This window comes from Cavia porcellus, unplaced genomic scaffold, assembly GCF_034190915.1.
Source record: "Cavia porcellus strain 051 isolate PalLab524CR breed Dunkin Hartley unplaced genomic scaffold, mCavPor4.1 scaffold_24, whole genome shotgun sequence".
Classification (NCBI taxonomy): domain Eukaryota; kingdom Metazoa; phylum Chordata; class Mammalia; order Rodentia; family Caviidae; genus Cavia; species Cavia porcellus.
In genome coordinates, this window is record NW_026947507.1 from 41,000,198 (window position 1) to 41,014,662 (window position 14,465).

The 14,465-nt window shown below is 40.8% G+C and overlaps 1 protein-coding gene and 1 long non-coding RNA gene across 3 annotated transcripts; one reads left to right on the plus strand and one right to left on the minus strand.

Annotated features, from left to right (window-relative positions):
- The first annotated feature begins 3,015 nt into the window (after nt 1-3,015).
- Nucleotides 3,016-7,039, plus strand: LOC134472610 (uncharacterized). The gene is made up of 3 exons (XR_010042499.1): nt 3,016-3,228; nt 3,638-3,728; nt 6,903-7,039. It is a non-coding gene; the product is annotated as an uncharacterized LOC134472610 (long non-coding RNA).
- Nucleotides 7,040-8,633: 1,594 nt separating this feature from the next.
- On the minus strand, nt 8,634-13,246 carry LOC100713330 (beta-defensin 33-like). 2 transcript variants are annotated; one of them, XM_063234541.1, is made up of 4 exons: nt 13,170-13,246; nt 12,621-12,658; nt 11,456-11,573; nt 8,634-8,845 (listed from the first exon to the last, which is right to left on the minus strand). In XM_063234541.1, the coding sequence occupies exons 1-4, from the start codon at nt 13,195-13,197 to the stop codon at nt 8,715-8,717; spliced, it is 315 nt and encodes a 104-aa protein (XP_063090611.1). In that variant the 5' UTR covers nt 13,198-13,246; the 3' UTR covers nt 8,634-8,714. The 2 variants fall into 2 exon arrangements, with proteins under 2 accessions (XP_063090611.1, XP_063090612.1); XM_063234542.1 differs by having other exon boundaries at nt 11,456-11,674; nt 13,170-13,192.
- Nucleotides 13,247-14,465: the final 1,219 nt, after the last annotated feature.

The following is a 14,465-nucleotide window of genomic DNA, read 5'->3' on the forward strand; positions in this document are numbered from 1 at the left end:
GTTTTACCCTTTCTAAAATAAAAGAGAAATAAAATCTCAGCAGAGATTGAAAGAGACAGAAGGAAACTGCAGTTCTGATAATTGCATTATCATGCAATTACATGATAATGATAACCCTGGTGGTAAGTGTTGGAATTTGGTGCCATAAATTTCTTTTCTTGGAGTTGACTTTGCCCTAACTCATAAGTTCTGCTGTGTTTTCTTTTTGTGTTTGTTTGTGTCCAAGTTAATTTCCTGTTTTAATCTTTTCTTTGACTGATAGTTAAGAAGAGATTGTTTCATTTCTATGTTTCTAGAGGTTATATTTTCTCTCCTGTTAGTAATTTCTAGTTTCATTCCATTATGCTCAGAATAGGTTCAAGGCATGATTTCAGTCCTGTCAACCTTGTTAAGACTTCTTTTGTGACCTAATGTGTGACTGATCCTGGAAAGCAATAATGCTTGATGAGAATGTGTGCTTCGCTGCTAGAGGATGCTATTATGTTCCCTCTGTGTCTGTTAGAGCCATATGATCTACAGTATCTTCTGCCCCCATCACTTTCTCTGTTTTTCTATCTGGATAATCTGTCTACTATTGAAAGTTGCATATTACACTCTTAAATTATTATCATACTGCCGTTTATTTCTCCCTTCAGTTCTGTCAGTGTTTGCTTTGCATGTTTGGGTGTTGGTCGCAATATGTTTATAATTACTGTATCTTCTTGATGAATTCACACTTTTATCATCTAATAACCTCTTTTGAGTCCTCTTGTGGCTGTTTTTGACTTGAAGTCAAATTTCAAATTTCTGTGATAAGAATGTAGCCAATCTTGTACTATTGTTGTTATCACTGCAGTTTCCCTTCCCTGTGCTGCTCCCAGCCAGTGTGTGTGGATAGGGTGTACCTGAATGCTGTCTTGTGATGCACTCAGCCCGCCTGTCTGGGTAAAGGAGTCCAACACACTTCTCTTTAAAGCACCTGTTGACGGAGAAGGACTTACTGCTATTTCGTCGGTCAATCTTGTAATTCTCTTGTCCTTATTTTCTTCTGTTGTTTTTATGATTTTTTTTTCAAGTGACAACCTGAGTATTTTCTTCTATGCACCTTTTGAGTCTTGTCTTCATGGTTATCACAAGGCTTACATAAAACTTGTACAGTTGAGACGGTCTATCTCAAGCTGGTTACAGTTTAATTAAATGTGTAAAAAGCTCAAGTTTGAGCTTCTTGCCTTGCATGATGCTTCATGTTATATATTTTTACATTGTGATCAATTAATATTTTTGTGGCTGTAGCTGTAACACTGTTTGTCTATTAACTCTTTTTCGTTTCATTTTGTAAAAGCACAAGCTTGTTATACAGAGGGGTTACATTTCTTGTGGGGAGTTGGTACACTGGACCTGAAGCTGATGAATATCACCAATAATGCTATTGCTGCTTTTTACATTTTTAAAACACCTAGTTTATCTCTGAGTTTTGTACCTTCATGTACTTTTATGATCCTTTTATTTTCTTTTCATTTGAACTTGTAGAATTCTCTTTAGTATTATGTTGTAAGGCAGGTCTAATGATGATTAATTCTCTCAGTTTGTTCTGTTTGGGAAAATCTTTACTTTTCCAGAAAAATTTTCTGGACACAGTATTTTCGATTTGCAATGAAAACTGTCTTCAAGAAGAACATGAAAGAAAAAAATTTAATGTACATTTGGGATAGCAGTGTTCCAACTTTTTATTGGAGAATTTTCAGAACAATATATTCGTTTAATAATTATTAAGAACTTTAAGTCACTTAAATCTATAATAGTATCTGTTGACATTTATCAGAATTCAAATTAAAACTGTAAAATATTTAAAATTATTTGGTTATGTTATTTAAAATGACAACAAAACTATTACAGTTTTACAGAAATATATTCACAAAATAATATTTTCAAAATTAAATTTTTGAAGAAAAGTGTTGCTTTTCAATTTTGTAAGTAAATCCCTCGTTGTCTGACGTACTGGATTCTTATAATTGGCTTTGCATTTAATCTTTTCATTCCTGCTTTTATTCATTTTAATAATAAATATTATGCCTCCTAATTTTTCATTATACAAGTGTGCTTAATCATCCTTTTAAAAGCACTCAAAATCTAAGTAACATGTGGAATGAAAAGTCATAGTCCTTTCCCACATCCTACTTAGAATAAAAGATCATTTTTCTCTAAATGTGTGATCAACAAACCCTGCCTGATTTACTGCAGAGAAGTCTGCTGTCCCCTCTCCCACAACAAAAAGGCCAATCTCACTGTCAACCAAATGTCAGGGTCCACATGAGTCTGTTCATGCCTTTTCCTCTGTCATTTAAGCATTTTTTGTATTCCTGTGGACTTCAATATCATTAGCATTTACAATTACAGCTATTTTATTTATTTACAGCTATTCTATTTCTTTATTAAATTATTCTTGGACATTTTCATTGTACTTTGACTATTAAAAACAAATAGCTAACATCCTAAAATCTGTATTTTTAAGCTCAAACTTCTAAATTATCACATCTCTAAAAGCTACTGATACTTAACCTATCATTCTTTTTAACTGTACATTAGCCCTTATGTACAGATCCCTTATGTACAGAGAAAAGATCAGTGAAACATCTGATAGTATGGAGAAACTCAGGATGTGGAGCCAGATTGCTGACTAGTTTTCATTTTACTGTGCACAGTAGCTATCAGTGCAGTAAACAGTGACATAAGCGTTTCCCTCTTAACTCATCAAGGATCACATCAGTACCTGCATAAGACACAAGCAGTTGCTTCTGGCTGTAGAATGTGATGCTATTTACCTGAATATCTTCATGACTGGTCCTAACTTATTCTACACACAGAATATAACACAATCATTTTCTAGGGATATGATGGAAAGGCACAAAAATGCTCCAGTCAGCTGCTTCTCAAGACAATTCTTACTGGAAGTCTCTGTCACGGAGGAAAGCCCCTGGGCTTTTGCTTCACTCAGGGCTGCACGTAGCAGTACAAAAGCCAAGGACATGAGTTTCTGTCAGTCATGAGACACCACTGTCGTCTCAGCAGGAACCCGAGTCAGCAGGGTCCTCCCGGGAACACTGGTGTAGGTGGGACCAGTCCTCCCCAGGAATAAATGGCAAGGAGATGCCATGGTGGTGGGGCGTGGAGAACTTCAGAAAGCTTGAAACAGAACAACAACTCACACCACGCTTGGGAGAGGAGCCCCTGGAAGCATATTCCTAAGAGGTAGGCCATGGCGTTGATTCTGCTGAGGTGTGTGGGTGCTACGGTGATGTGGGGGAAAAGTCAAAGTAGCAGATTGTGCTGTCACATAATAGTAAATAAAACAAAACTGTGGAACCAACTATTTAACCCACATTTTTTTCATGGAGTAAGTGCCCCATCAATGTGAGCCATTTTTTATTTTTGCTATCATTATTATCACTGTTCTTCTCTGAGTCTTAATCCATTATGAGCTGTGCATTGCATATTAGTAAGCAGTGTTCTTTATTCCAGGGACATCCTTTGTTTAATATTTATTTAATATTCTGATCACAATCACATTCTATTCCACCTGTATAAATGTTGGTCAAATCTATAAAAGAGGAAGCTTCATTTTGTTTTCAACATTGTGCCTCTGTTTCTTTCTTTCCAGAGAGTTCAAGAGGGCCTCTACTAAGCCTGCACCATGAAATTAGTATTCCTTCTCATCTTAGTTGTCTTCTTTATCTCCCAAACCATGCCAGGTAAGCTCTACTTTATATCTCCCTTTCACATGGTCTTTCTCCAACCTCTTAGCCTTTCAAATGTGTACTTTTGGTTACTAAGAACCACAGTGGGTTGGAAAGTCACCCAAGGGAGTCCTTCAAATGTTCCATTCATTTCAGGGACTGTGAAGAAAGGAGGAAATGTGTGAGGGAAGGATAGAGAGAAACTGGCCTTTCTTGACTGAGCTGCTGACCCTCTTACACATCTGCTCTCTGGTCCATTTAAATGTCAGATGACAATGTCTAGCATTTATTATTCACCTCACTCTGCAGAGGTCATATGCAAAGACTGTGTATAAAGTCAGGAAAAGAGGGAGGTCACAGGATCTTAGGAGGTATGCACGCATTTGGAGCCATTGCATCCCAAAAGAAACATCGGTACATATTCTGCTCCATATCTTGAGCAAAGGATGCCAAGAATGATGTGGGGGAGGAGACTGAAAGTTGGTTTTCTCCCTGGCCTTCATCTCTTGCATGCGAAGGAGGGGCTGAGGGCCATGGCAGAGCTTAGAGGACATCAGAGCACTACCGCAATCAGCTTTTCAGATTACTGAGAAATTCAGGGCTCGCCCACCCACCTTGCACCTTCCTCACTCTTTTATCCCTTATATTTTACACATAAGCTCATAAAATTTTATTCCATTATATTTTACATATAAACTCATAAACTCATATTTTACATATAAACTCATAAAAATCAAGTATTCACTTTCTGTGTCTCTCTCTGCTTAGAGCTTCTTGTGCCTTCAGAATGTCAATCACAAGTCTGCTGTTCAGTGAGCTCAGGAGAGGGGTGCTGAAACAAGGGCTCCCCAGATGCAGGCCTTTTGTTCTTTGGTCAGTAAGAGCTATTCACTGTGTCCACTGGGCACGAGCAATGGTTTTGTTGTGCCATTCAGAACAGAGATGCCAAGTTAGTTTCCCCAGTGAGTTTACTTCTGATAAAGTGGAAGACATGAGACTCTTGCTTTCTTCTTTTTTATCTCTGCCTCCTCCTCTTCTCTCTCCTCCCCTTGCCTCTTCCTCTTCCTCTTTCTCTTTCTGATACCCTTGTTTCTTTTTCTTTTACTTTCTCTTCTCTTTCCTTCTCTTCTTACTTTCCTTCTCTTCTCTTCTCCTCTCCTCTCCTCTTCTCTTCCCTTCCCTTCCCTTTCCTCCCCACCCCTCCTCTCCCCTCCCTCCCCTTCCCTCCCTTCCCCTCCTCTCCTCTCCTCTCCTCCTCTCCTCTCCTCTCTTCTCTTCCCTTCCCCTCCCTTCCCTTCCTTCCCCTCCGCACCCCTCCTCTCCCCTCCCCTCCCCTTCCCTCCCTTCCCCTCCTCTCCTCTCTTCTCTCTCCTCTCTTTTTTTCCTCCTCTCTCTATTCTTCCCATTACATCTTCTTCCTCTTCTATTGGGGACTGATCAGGCCCCCAACCTCCTAAAGCAATTGCACAGTGAGTGGCTTAAGTAGAGAGATGATGGACTATGGGAGTCCAGGAAGGTGAAAACACCCTGGGAGTAAAGATAAAAGCTTCACTGGACAGCACATATTTACTTGGTTTTTAACAAAGGAAGGGGATACTGAGGGAAGCGTGGGAACTGAGCAGGACCATGGAGTCACTTCAAAGATTTCTCTGAGCAGCAAATTTTTCCAATTAAGAGAACTGTTTGATTCCTAAGTCTGGCAGCTTGATTGCTCTTGAATAACAGTGCCAGTAGCCCGTGTCCTCCCTCAGCTGCCTCAGCTGTGGTGTCATCTTGACTTCAGAGAACTGTGAGCATGAGCTTTTCTAACACAGCCAGAGGTCCCTTTATAGTCAGCAATTTAACACTTACATAGCCTGGTCTCTGATACTCTTTCTCCTTCTTCTCCCTCCTCCCCCTTTTCCTCTCCACCTTCCCCTCTCCCCTCTTCTCTTTCCTTTCTCCTCTTCTTCCTCCTCCTGTCTCCTTCTCTGTCTCCTTCTCCCCCTTTTTCCCCCTGTCTTTCTCTGTGTGGAGAAAAGAAGAACTTCTTTCTCTTTTCGCATAATAAGACACCTGGTTATACCACCAGGGATTATGTGAATTGTCTCCAGAGTAACATGTTTCTCTGGAGATGTCAGTTTCTTAGAAACATATGCTGTATTATGCTGAACCCTAAGCATGAAAGGCTGCTCATCAGCACCTCATTTGGAGTGAACATGGGGATATAGGACCCATGACAGGCACATTTGTGTAACACCATGGTTCTGCTAACACCATGGCTCTAACCACTTTTCTTTAACTGTGAGTATTGACTGGGGCTGCTTGAATAAGTTGAAATAGAGCTAAGAGGTTCATTGATGCGATGAAGTGGGCATGGTGTTGGTTCCACGCCAAGGTGGGCATGACTTTGATTGCCACCATGAGGCCAATTAGAGCCAGCACAAGTGACCACTGAGTCCTGAGTTTGGAAGTTCATGACTTCAACTGATGACCCCTGGTGGAAAGGCTGGCAAATGAAATCTATCTTAGGATGAGGCAGGCTCTTTTGCTCCACCTAATTGAAAAGGTAGCTTGGCTTTGGGTACAGTGAATTTGACTTCTCTCAAGTCCTTCATTTTAGCTACTTTCTATAATTATTCTAGATTCTTTCTTTGAAAGATTAAAAATTTAGATTTTTAACTAAATTTTTACAGATCAATGATAAAATTCCAAAGCAGGGGTTTGTAATTTTGGGAACTGTGTGTAAATTTTAGAGGGTTGCTCTGGTGATTTGAGGCATATTATGTCAATATGCTCATATGTTTGAATAAACAAGGGGCTGTTGCATCATTTATTCTCAGTGGGATCCTGACCCAGGGAGACAAATACAAAAATCTTTATGTGTTGTTCCACATAGCAGTATTAGGCAATTTCAGAGTAACAGAGCTCTGACAGTTGGTGTACAGCTCTAAAAGGAGAGACTGGAGACTCTTATCCCATCCTCCAGATGGCAGCACCAACGCTTCCCACTTCCGTTCAGAACAAGTGTTGAAGATGGTTCTTCCTTTTTATGGGAGGCGGGACAAGCTGGAGACAGAAAGCCAGAGGTACAGAGGTGCAGAACACTTTCATAGGAGATAATCTGTGGGATTCCTGCGTGGGTTAGAAGTCTCTTTGTGCACAGAAAGCTTGAGTATGTCTGCATAAGTGTTTTTCATCTCTACACAGGTTGTGGGGAAGGACTTCATGGAACGACTTATCACTGTGACACACTTTTCAGCGTATGTCTGCGGAGGAAAGAAAATTGTATTCTTCGCATGCCAGGCGTTTGCCCTGGAAGAAGCTTCTGCTGTTTGAGAACATGGTGATCTGGGGCTGGGGATTTAGCTCAGCGGCATAAGCACCTGCCTTGCAAGCATGCGGTCTTGAGTTCGATCCCTGGTACCGATAAAAAAAAAAAATGAGAATATGGTGATCTGAAGAACTCATGCTTCATTGTTCTGTGTTGAATTATATTGAAAAGCTGAAATGTGTCGTTAGCTTCATTCATTGACTTAGTCATTTCTTCAGTGTCCATTGAGTAACAGTCGTGGTCAGGGCATGTCTTTGTGGCAGGAGATATGCTAATGGTCCCTTTAATTCATAGACATGAAAATCCCATCTAAGCTGTATGTGTCAAAAATATCTTTGCAGTAAAGCCACATCTGAGCACAGATTTAAAAACAAGACTTGTCCAGGAAAAGTAAAAATTACATAAATCTTTTCCAAGGTGTAGGAAAAATGTGCAAGGACTTTATGTTGGAAATATTCCTTCCTTGATATTAGGAGAATTCTGGAAGCTAGATCATAGTTACAGAAGAAATTCAAGAAACAATGACTCACATTTGGGGGACTTTAGAATCTGAAGCTATTTTAACTTGCCCTCTAAGCTATAGAGAAATACTGTGGAAATTACAGGAGCAGCATGTGATCCTAAGTGACCAGTTTGATTTTTGCAAAGCAAAAATGACCATGAATGAGAAATATTTCAAATCAATTCAGGATATTGAAGCAGCCATGAGAGTTTAAAGATCCCAATAGAGGACTTCCAGAATGGCTTCAAAAAGAGGAAAGAATGGTGAGATAAGTGTGCTTGAAACACGAAGGAGTATCTTAGGAGGATGAGTGATAATGTGTCTTTTCTAGTGCAAACAGTCTCTCCAAAGACACCTTTCCACATTTCCAGATTCTTTTAGAACCACCTCCTTAGCTCCCAAGGAACACCTGTCAACACAGCTGATACCTTAATTTTACAGCAGTGTTTCAGAGGAGAAACAGTGGAGATCCAGAGAACCGAGGTGTGCTCAAGACAAGTGATATGGACAGCATAAGGTGTGTGGGTAGAACACAGCTGAAATGCTTAAATAGGGCTGTTGATTTAGCTCAGCACCATAAGCATGTGACTGGTGAGCATTTAAGGTCATGGGTTCGATACCTGGCACCAAAAAAAGAGAAATGCTTAAATAAAGAAAACTCTAGAAATGTGTCTTTGGAGAGAAGAAAATAGCCACTGTTTTCTAAGGCTTGCTAACCTGGGTTGGTTTCAATAACGTCTGAATTCTGATTCTGTGGGCTGTGATCGCAGTGACCAGTGATTCGTAAGCGATTATCATAGGGCACAACACAGAGAAGTGAGATTAAAATGTGTTGATTGGTCTCTTTACACACACACACACACACACACACACACACACACACACCCCAAAGCTTTTACCACAAATGAGATTCGTAGACACATGGTGTAGCTTGCAGGGGTCTTTGAGGACAGCCACTGAAGTGAGCCGTAGAGGAAGGAAATCGCTGTCCAAATCTATCATCTTAGGAGTGGTGTCACCTGCATTCTGCCCTCCCCATCCCACCTTGCCACTGAGAAGTCACTCAGGCTCCCTCTCAGAAAGGCCAGATGTAGGATCCACAGGGTAGCAGTGGTACGGTGCCTTTATTAAACAGGAGTCAGCAGCTGAGCTCCTCCCTGCCCTGGCCTCTGGACTGGCGCTAAGGTCACACTCGGCAGCAGTGTTTGTGACGGCTCTTACACTCCGCGGGCAGGATGGAGCACCCATGGGTCTTCTGGTGCTTGCATGCTCCACCCATTTTGGCACACTCCAGGAAGATGTCACTTCTTCTATATCCTGTGGAAGAGGGGCGGGATGAAAAAATAAAGATGCAAAATCTTGTTTAACCAACATACTAGACTTTGTTTAGTTGAGCAAGATTGAGCAAACAAATGCTAAAAGGGCTAAAGGAAACAGTCCATTTGAGCCTGACCTGAGAAAAGAGTGGTTTTCATATTTGAAAAGAAACTCAAAAAAAAGTGCCCTTGGTAACATCTTAAAAAGGTATGAAATTTAAATCTCGGTGTCCCTTAGTAACGTTTAACAGGAAGCTCGCTGCTCTCGCACATGTACGTCCTCTCCATCACTGCAGTCAGGCAGGATGTGGATGTGAATGTTACTGCAGGAGAGGCCTCATGGGCCACAGAGCCTGAAGCTGCTGATTCTTTACAGGAAATCTTGTGGGCCGCTATGGCACAGGCGCCTTCCTCTTCAAGGGAAGAAACCTTGAGTTAGAGAAAGCAACTTAAATTGACCATGTCACAAGATTAGGATTGTATTTTCACTTCTGCTCACAGTCTTCATAATAGCTTCCTGAAGAGTCTTCCTCCTCTGTCAGGGATCAGACTTTACAAGTGTGGAGCAAAAACTGGACAATAAATCTTGGGTGAGTGGTTAACTAGAGTGGTGTCCTGACCACTGAACGCAGACCTCCCCTGACTTTGTGCAGTCTGTGTTGTTCCACTAGCTGTAAGCATTTGAAGGTCAAAGTCTTGGTACCTAACAAGCCCCAATCTACTATGCTCTAGTTAGTCAGCCTGGAAAGAAATGCTAAGGGATGTGGACGGTTGATTATAGCAGTATTGAAAGCAGCAGGCAAGTAGAGAGAACTTGAGCTGTGTCTTAGCTCCTAGGAGCAGGAGATGAAATGGCAATCCACCAGGAAAGCATGAAAATGAGCCATCTCCATCAGAGCAGATGGCAAAGCAAACTCAAGTAGGAATTAGAGGTCTTTGCTCCTAAGTCCTCCCACAAGTGTAGTTTTGGGAAAGCAGGTCATTTTTATAAACAGAGAAGGATGAATACAGACATATAGATGTATGCTGAGTCTGTACTAACACACAGAACTTTGCAACAGATAATATCAGTCACCTATCTATCTATCTATCTATCTATCCATCCTATCTCATCAGCCTATTTTCTACCACTCTAGGCTACTGAGCATACATGTCTCACTCTACACTTTCTTTATAACAAATATTATTGACTTCTAATCCTTAGGCTCATTAGGGACAGCCAGGAGGCTGCGTGATTAATGCATTTTGAATAGAAGTAACACGTCCTTTAAGGGCTGAAATATGCCCCTGATTGCCAATGTGAGACACTTAAGAAGCCAGCAACCCAGGGCCATAGGCCATTGGCTAAGCATTGCTACAGCAAACAGAAACACTGAAGCAATACCCGGGATTTGAAGGTAGATCTATTTTACGTCAACAGGCACTGATTGGGATCATTCCGAAAATACCAGGTCTCCATCTCTGATGGTCTAGGGCCTTTATGTGATGCACAAATAGGAGGTACAAAGGTGACACAGAACAGCCTGGCAGTTCTTCTGATTAGCTAGCCGGATGAGGCCATTTTCACAAGGCTAAATTAAGGATCGCGAAGCATGGTCCAATCAGATATCCTGCATGTTTGATTATGCTCTCGTGGTTTCAGGGGTCCAGAAAGTAATTACAGAACCAGGAAGCAGTGAAAGAGTGAGGCAGCTTCAAAAGAACAAACTTAAAAAAAAAAACTCACAACTTTCCTGATACAATTTTTCCCTCTCAGTCTGATCCACTCCAGGAAGCAGAGAAGCCTTGTGACCTTGATGCACTTGGAGAGGAGATTGATGGCCTTTTCAAAATACCAGGTTTTGAATGTTATTTTAATTACAGCACTGCAGAGGCTGAGCTAGCATATGTAAAAGCATCAGGTGAAATTGGGACTTCTTCAATTTGAATTTCAATAAAACAATAATCCCATAGAATAGATATGTGCCAAATTATTTTTGCATCATATACAGAAAAATACTCACTGCTTATATAAACATAGTAAGTAAATTTATTTTTTGGGAATTGCTGGATATTTAGTAAGAACATTTTCTGCTGTACTAATTCAGTATACACTTAAGTCTGGGATTTGTTGCATTTAATCTGTGTAGCTTGGGTCATGTTTTGTTATTTCTAAGTCTCACGTGTAAGGCATCCATGCACTATACTAGAGAGGTATACATATATATATATATATGTATATATATATATATGGGGTAATACAGCCAAAATCAGTTTTGTGACTTAAGTAAGGAAGAGGTAGGCAGTATTTGCTCTAATTGATGTTTTTCTAGTTGCTTTATTTTATTCACATGGAAATCTTTGTACCCTGTGAAGCCTACTGTAAACATAATACATTACAATTAGAAACTATATCAGAAATCTATTGAAATCATCAAAAATAATGTCAGGAAGTTTCCCGCTAAGCTTTTCTTTCCTCCTTTGCCAAGTGGAGCTTGTCTCGCATGTTGAACCTCTCCCAGCCTGGGTCTTCTCCTCGGCCATCCTTTGTGCTTCAGGGGCCTGTGAGCCACGTTGGTGAGCTCCAGGCTCCAAGCTCATGTCATGCCTGCTACGTGCATTTGCAGCTTACCTAATGCTGTCTGCATGAGGCCAACCAGAAGCAGAAAGAGGAAGAGCAGTTTCATGATGGGACGCAGGGCTGCAGGAGGGTCTGGAAGTGCGCGCAGTGCACAGTGGTCACGGGGAGTCTGGAAGAGATTGCAATGCTTACATTCAGAGGGCCGATACTCAGTTTAGGGCCTGAGAATGTTTCATGACTCAAAATTGAGTTACAGATCCAAGCTTCTTCCTGTGAAAAAAAGAAAGGCTTTATAGTCAGAATTTTCTATTGGATTTTTATTTTGAGTAAAATTTTTTGAGACGAAAATCTTACAAAGAAGGTTACTTGTGAATTCTCATTTTTCACCCACCCTCATTGCATGACTGCATTTTTTGGTTTCCCCTTTAGAAATTCAAAGTAGATAATATGAATCTCCCTTTATTAGATTCTACAAGAGGAGAAGTGGTTTTGAAAACAGAAATTACCTTCTCTCCTTACTCACTTTCGATTACTTTTATGCTACTTGATAAGAGGAGAGACTCTGCCCATGTGCAAGGGACACCCTGACCATGGCAAGCTCTTGCCCAGACCACAGACATTCGTGGTCAGGCAGCTTCTTATCAGAGACGATGCAGAGTGTACAGAAATAAGCACTGGCATCCTCTTCATCTCATCTCTTTCTTCTGTTATGCATTTTCTCTTAAAGTACATTTACCTACTACACTATACTACATTCACATTATGCTTTACTATACTACACTATATTCAAGTTATAGTATACTATAATGTGGATTTCTAAAATAACAAGTCTTGCTTTATTATTTCTCACATACAGAAGCTTGAATAATACTGGGGAATAGAGAATGTACTATACAATACATGTTTCTGAAAATGAGCTTGTCTTAAGAAGGATTCAATCAGTGGATGAATAAATGGATTATGGGGAAGGAAGAAAGAACAAAGGTAAGGAAAGGTTAACGTCTTAAGGTTTGTGTGTCTCCAAAAGCCATGTGTTAAAGTGTGACTCTTAGCTTTAGGAGCTGAGGTCTTTGAGATGTAATCAGGTGACACAGTAAGAACTCTCAAGAGTGGAATCATTGACTTTATGAAGAAGGTCCAAGGACATTCATTCATTTTTCTTCTGTCACATGAGAAAACATCAAGAAGGCATCACCTATGAGTAGAAAGCTCTTACCAGATTCTTTGATCTTGTAATTCTCAAGCTCTGGGACTCTGAAAAATAAATTTTTGGTTTTATAAATTGTCCATTTGATGGTATTTTGTTGCAGTATCTTGAAGAGATGAAGACAAGCAATAAGGATAGAGGCTGCTATAACAAAGTTTCTTAGACTGAATAATATACAGAGAACAGAAATCTACTGTACACAGGTGTGGAAGCTTGGGAATCTATGATCAAGGAATCAGTTGATTTGGCATCTGGTGGCCACTCATTTTCATAGAGGTGGCTCCTTCTACGCTAGCAGTAGCCTTCTTTATAAAGGCACTATTCCATTCATGTGTCATTTCCTCAAACCCCATCCTTTAGTACCATGATTAGGATTCATATTTTAGTATGAATTTTGGGAGGAGACAAATATTCAGACAGAAGCAACTGCTGCTGCTGCCACAAATAGAAAAGCACAATTGGGAAGCCTTTATCCACCTGCTTTTCTCCTTCACTCGTACAGTGAAAGGAATCCCCTCAGCGGCCTCCCACCACAAGAAGTCTCTGCTAAGTGCTTACCTTGTGATTCTTCCTCCACCGTGCACATACCTTATGCTGCCTCTAGAGGCAGGGGGACCTGAGAGCGGCATCCAATGTCACATGATTGTGGGGTCATAATGGGTCTGGGCAATGGTGTGATATATTGTGACTCCGCTGACCATAATGAAATTTTAGTAGCAGAGGAGACCAAGTGAAAGTGGGTGGGACTTGTGGAGTCACCCATTTCAAAGGATTTCAAACTCAGAAGAAACAAGAGACAGTAGTCAAAGGGTGATGTAGTATTAAAGAAGAGAAGCTTGGCGTAAGTTGATAGATTTGGTAGAGGAAAAAGATGGGAGAGATAGAGAAGGGAAGACTTGCTGGAATCATATGCATAAAGAAGCAAAGAGGTTAGCTAAAGAAACACAAGTGGAAGGGTGGCACTGTCCAGAGCATGGACAGCTCTTCTTGGGGACATGAGGTCCCCCTCCCCATTCATACAGAAAGCAACTTTAAGCTGTTGAAGTAAAAAAATATTCCTTTCATGTGGGAATCATTATACAACATCTGGGAATACTCTCATGATAAAACATGCACAGATTTTTGTAAGGTAATAGTTACCAGTTAAAAATAAGTAAAAATTCTAATAATGACGATGATTGGAAATTAATAATAAGATCAAATTACACCTGAAATCACACACTGAATAACAGATTGTGAAATAAGCAAAAGGTCAAAGATAAAAGGGGCCTGTGATATGAGATGGGATTCAGAGGGAGGGGATAATATAGAAAGGTGAAAAGCTAGAAGCCTAGGAGGGAAAGGTCATTGTTATTAATGATCAGAAATTCAAAATAGGAGAAAAAATCCTATGCATATAAGAAACAGAATAAGGATTTTAGAAGGTGCGCAAATGCTTGAATTTTGAGAAATACATTGGAGAAAAGAAGTACAGAAGCAGTAAGACAGAGATGAGCCCTGACTGTGAAAAAGAAAAGGCCAGCAAAGTGTACACCTTCCTGTTAGGGGTCTTCCACTGGTCCCTAGAGGCTATGTCACTTGCCTCCACGCTGCCAGGAATTTGGGGGAGAAGAAGGGTGAGGCCAGTATCCTGGCATTTTCTAAAAAGCATGACAAGATCAGAGATGCAGATGCATAGAGATGGAAGGGATGCTGGAGGTGCAGCCATCTGCTGGAAGATCTGGGTGGCAACCAAGTCAGGAGGCTGCGCAAGGCAGATAGGCCAGCTGTAGAAGAAGGACAGGCCCCAGGGATTGCGCTGAACTGTTCTCACCTGTGTCCCCTTCTCCACCAACTTCCGCGTCACCCTAGTCT

Excerpts from the sequence above, each read along its gene's own strand:
- LOC100713330 (XM_063234541.1), bottom strand. The coding sequence starts at position 13,197 with ATGTGCACGGTGGAGGAAGAATCACAAG. Across the intron at positions 12,659-13,169 it reads GGTGGAGGAAGAATCACAAG|AGTCCCAGAGCTTGAGAATT; the intron begins GTAAGCACTTAG and ends TTTATTTTTCAG. Across the intron at positions 11,574-12,620 it reads TTACAAGATCAAAGAATCTG|ACTCCCCGTGACCACTGTGC; the intron begins GTAAGAGCTTTC and ends AATCTCTTCCAG.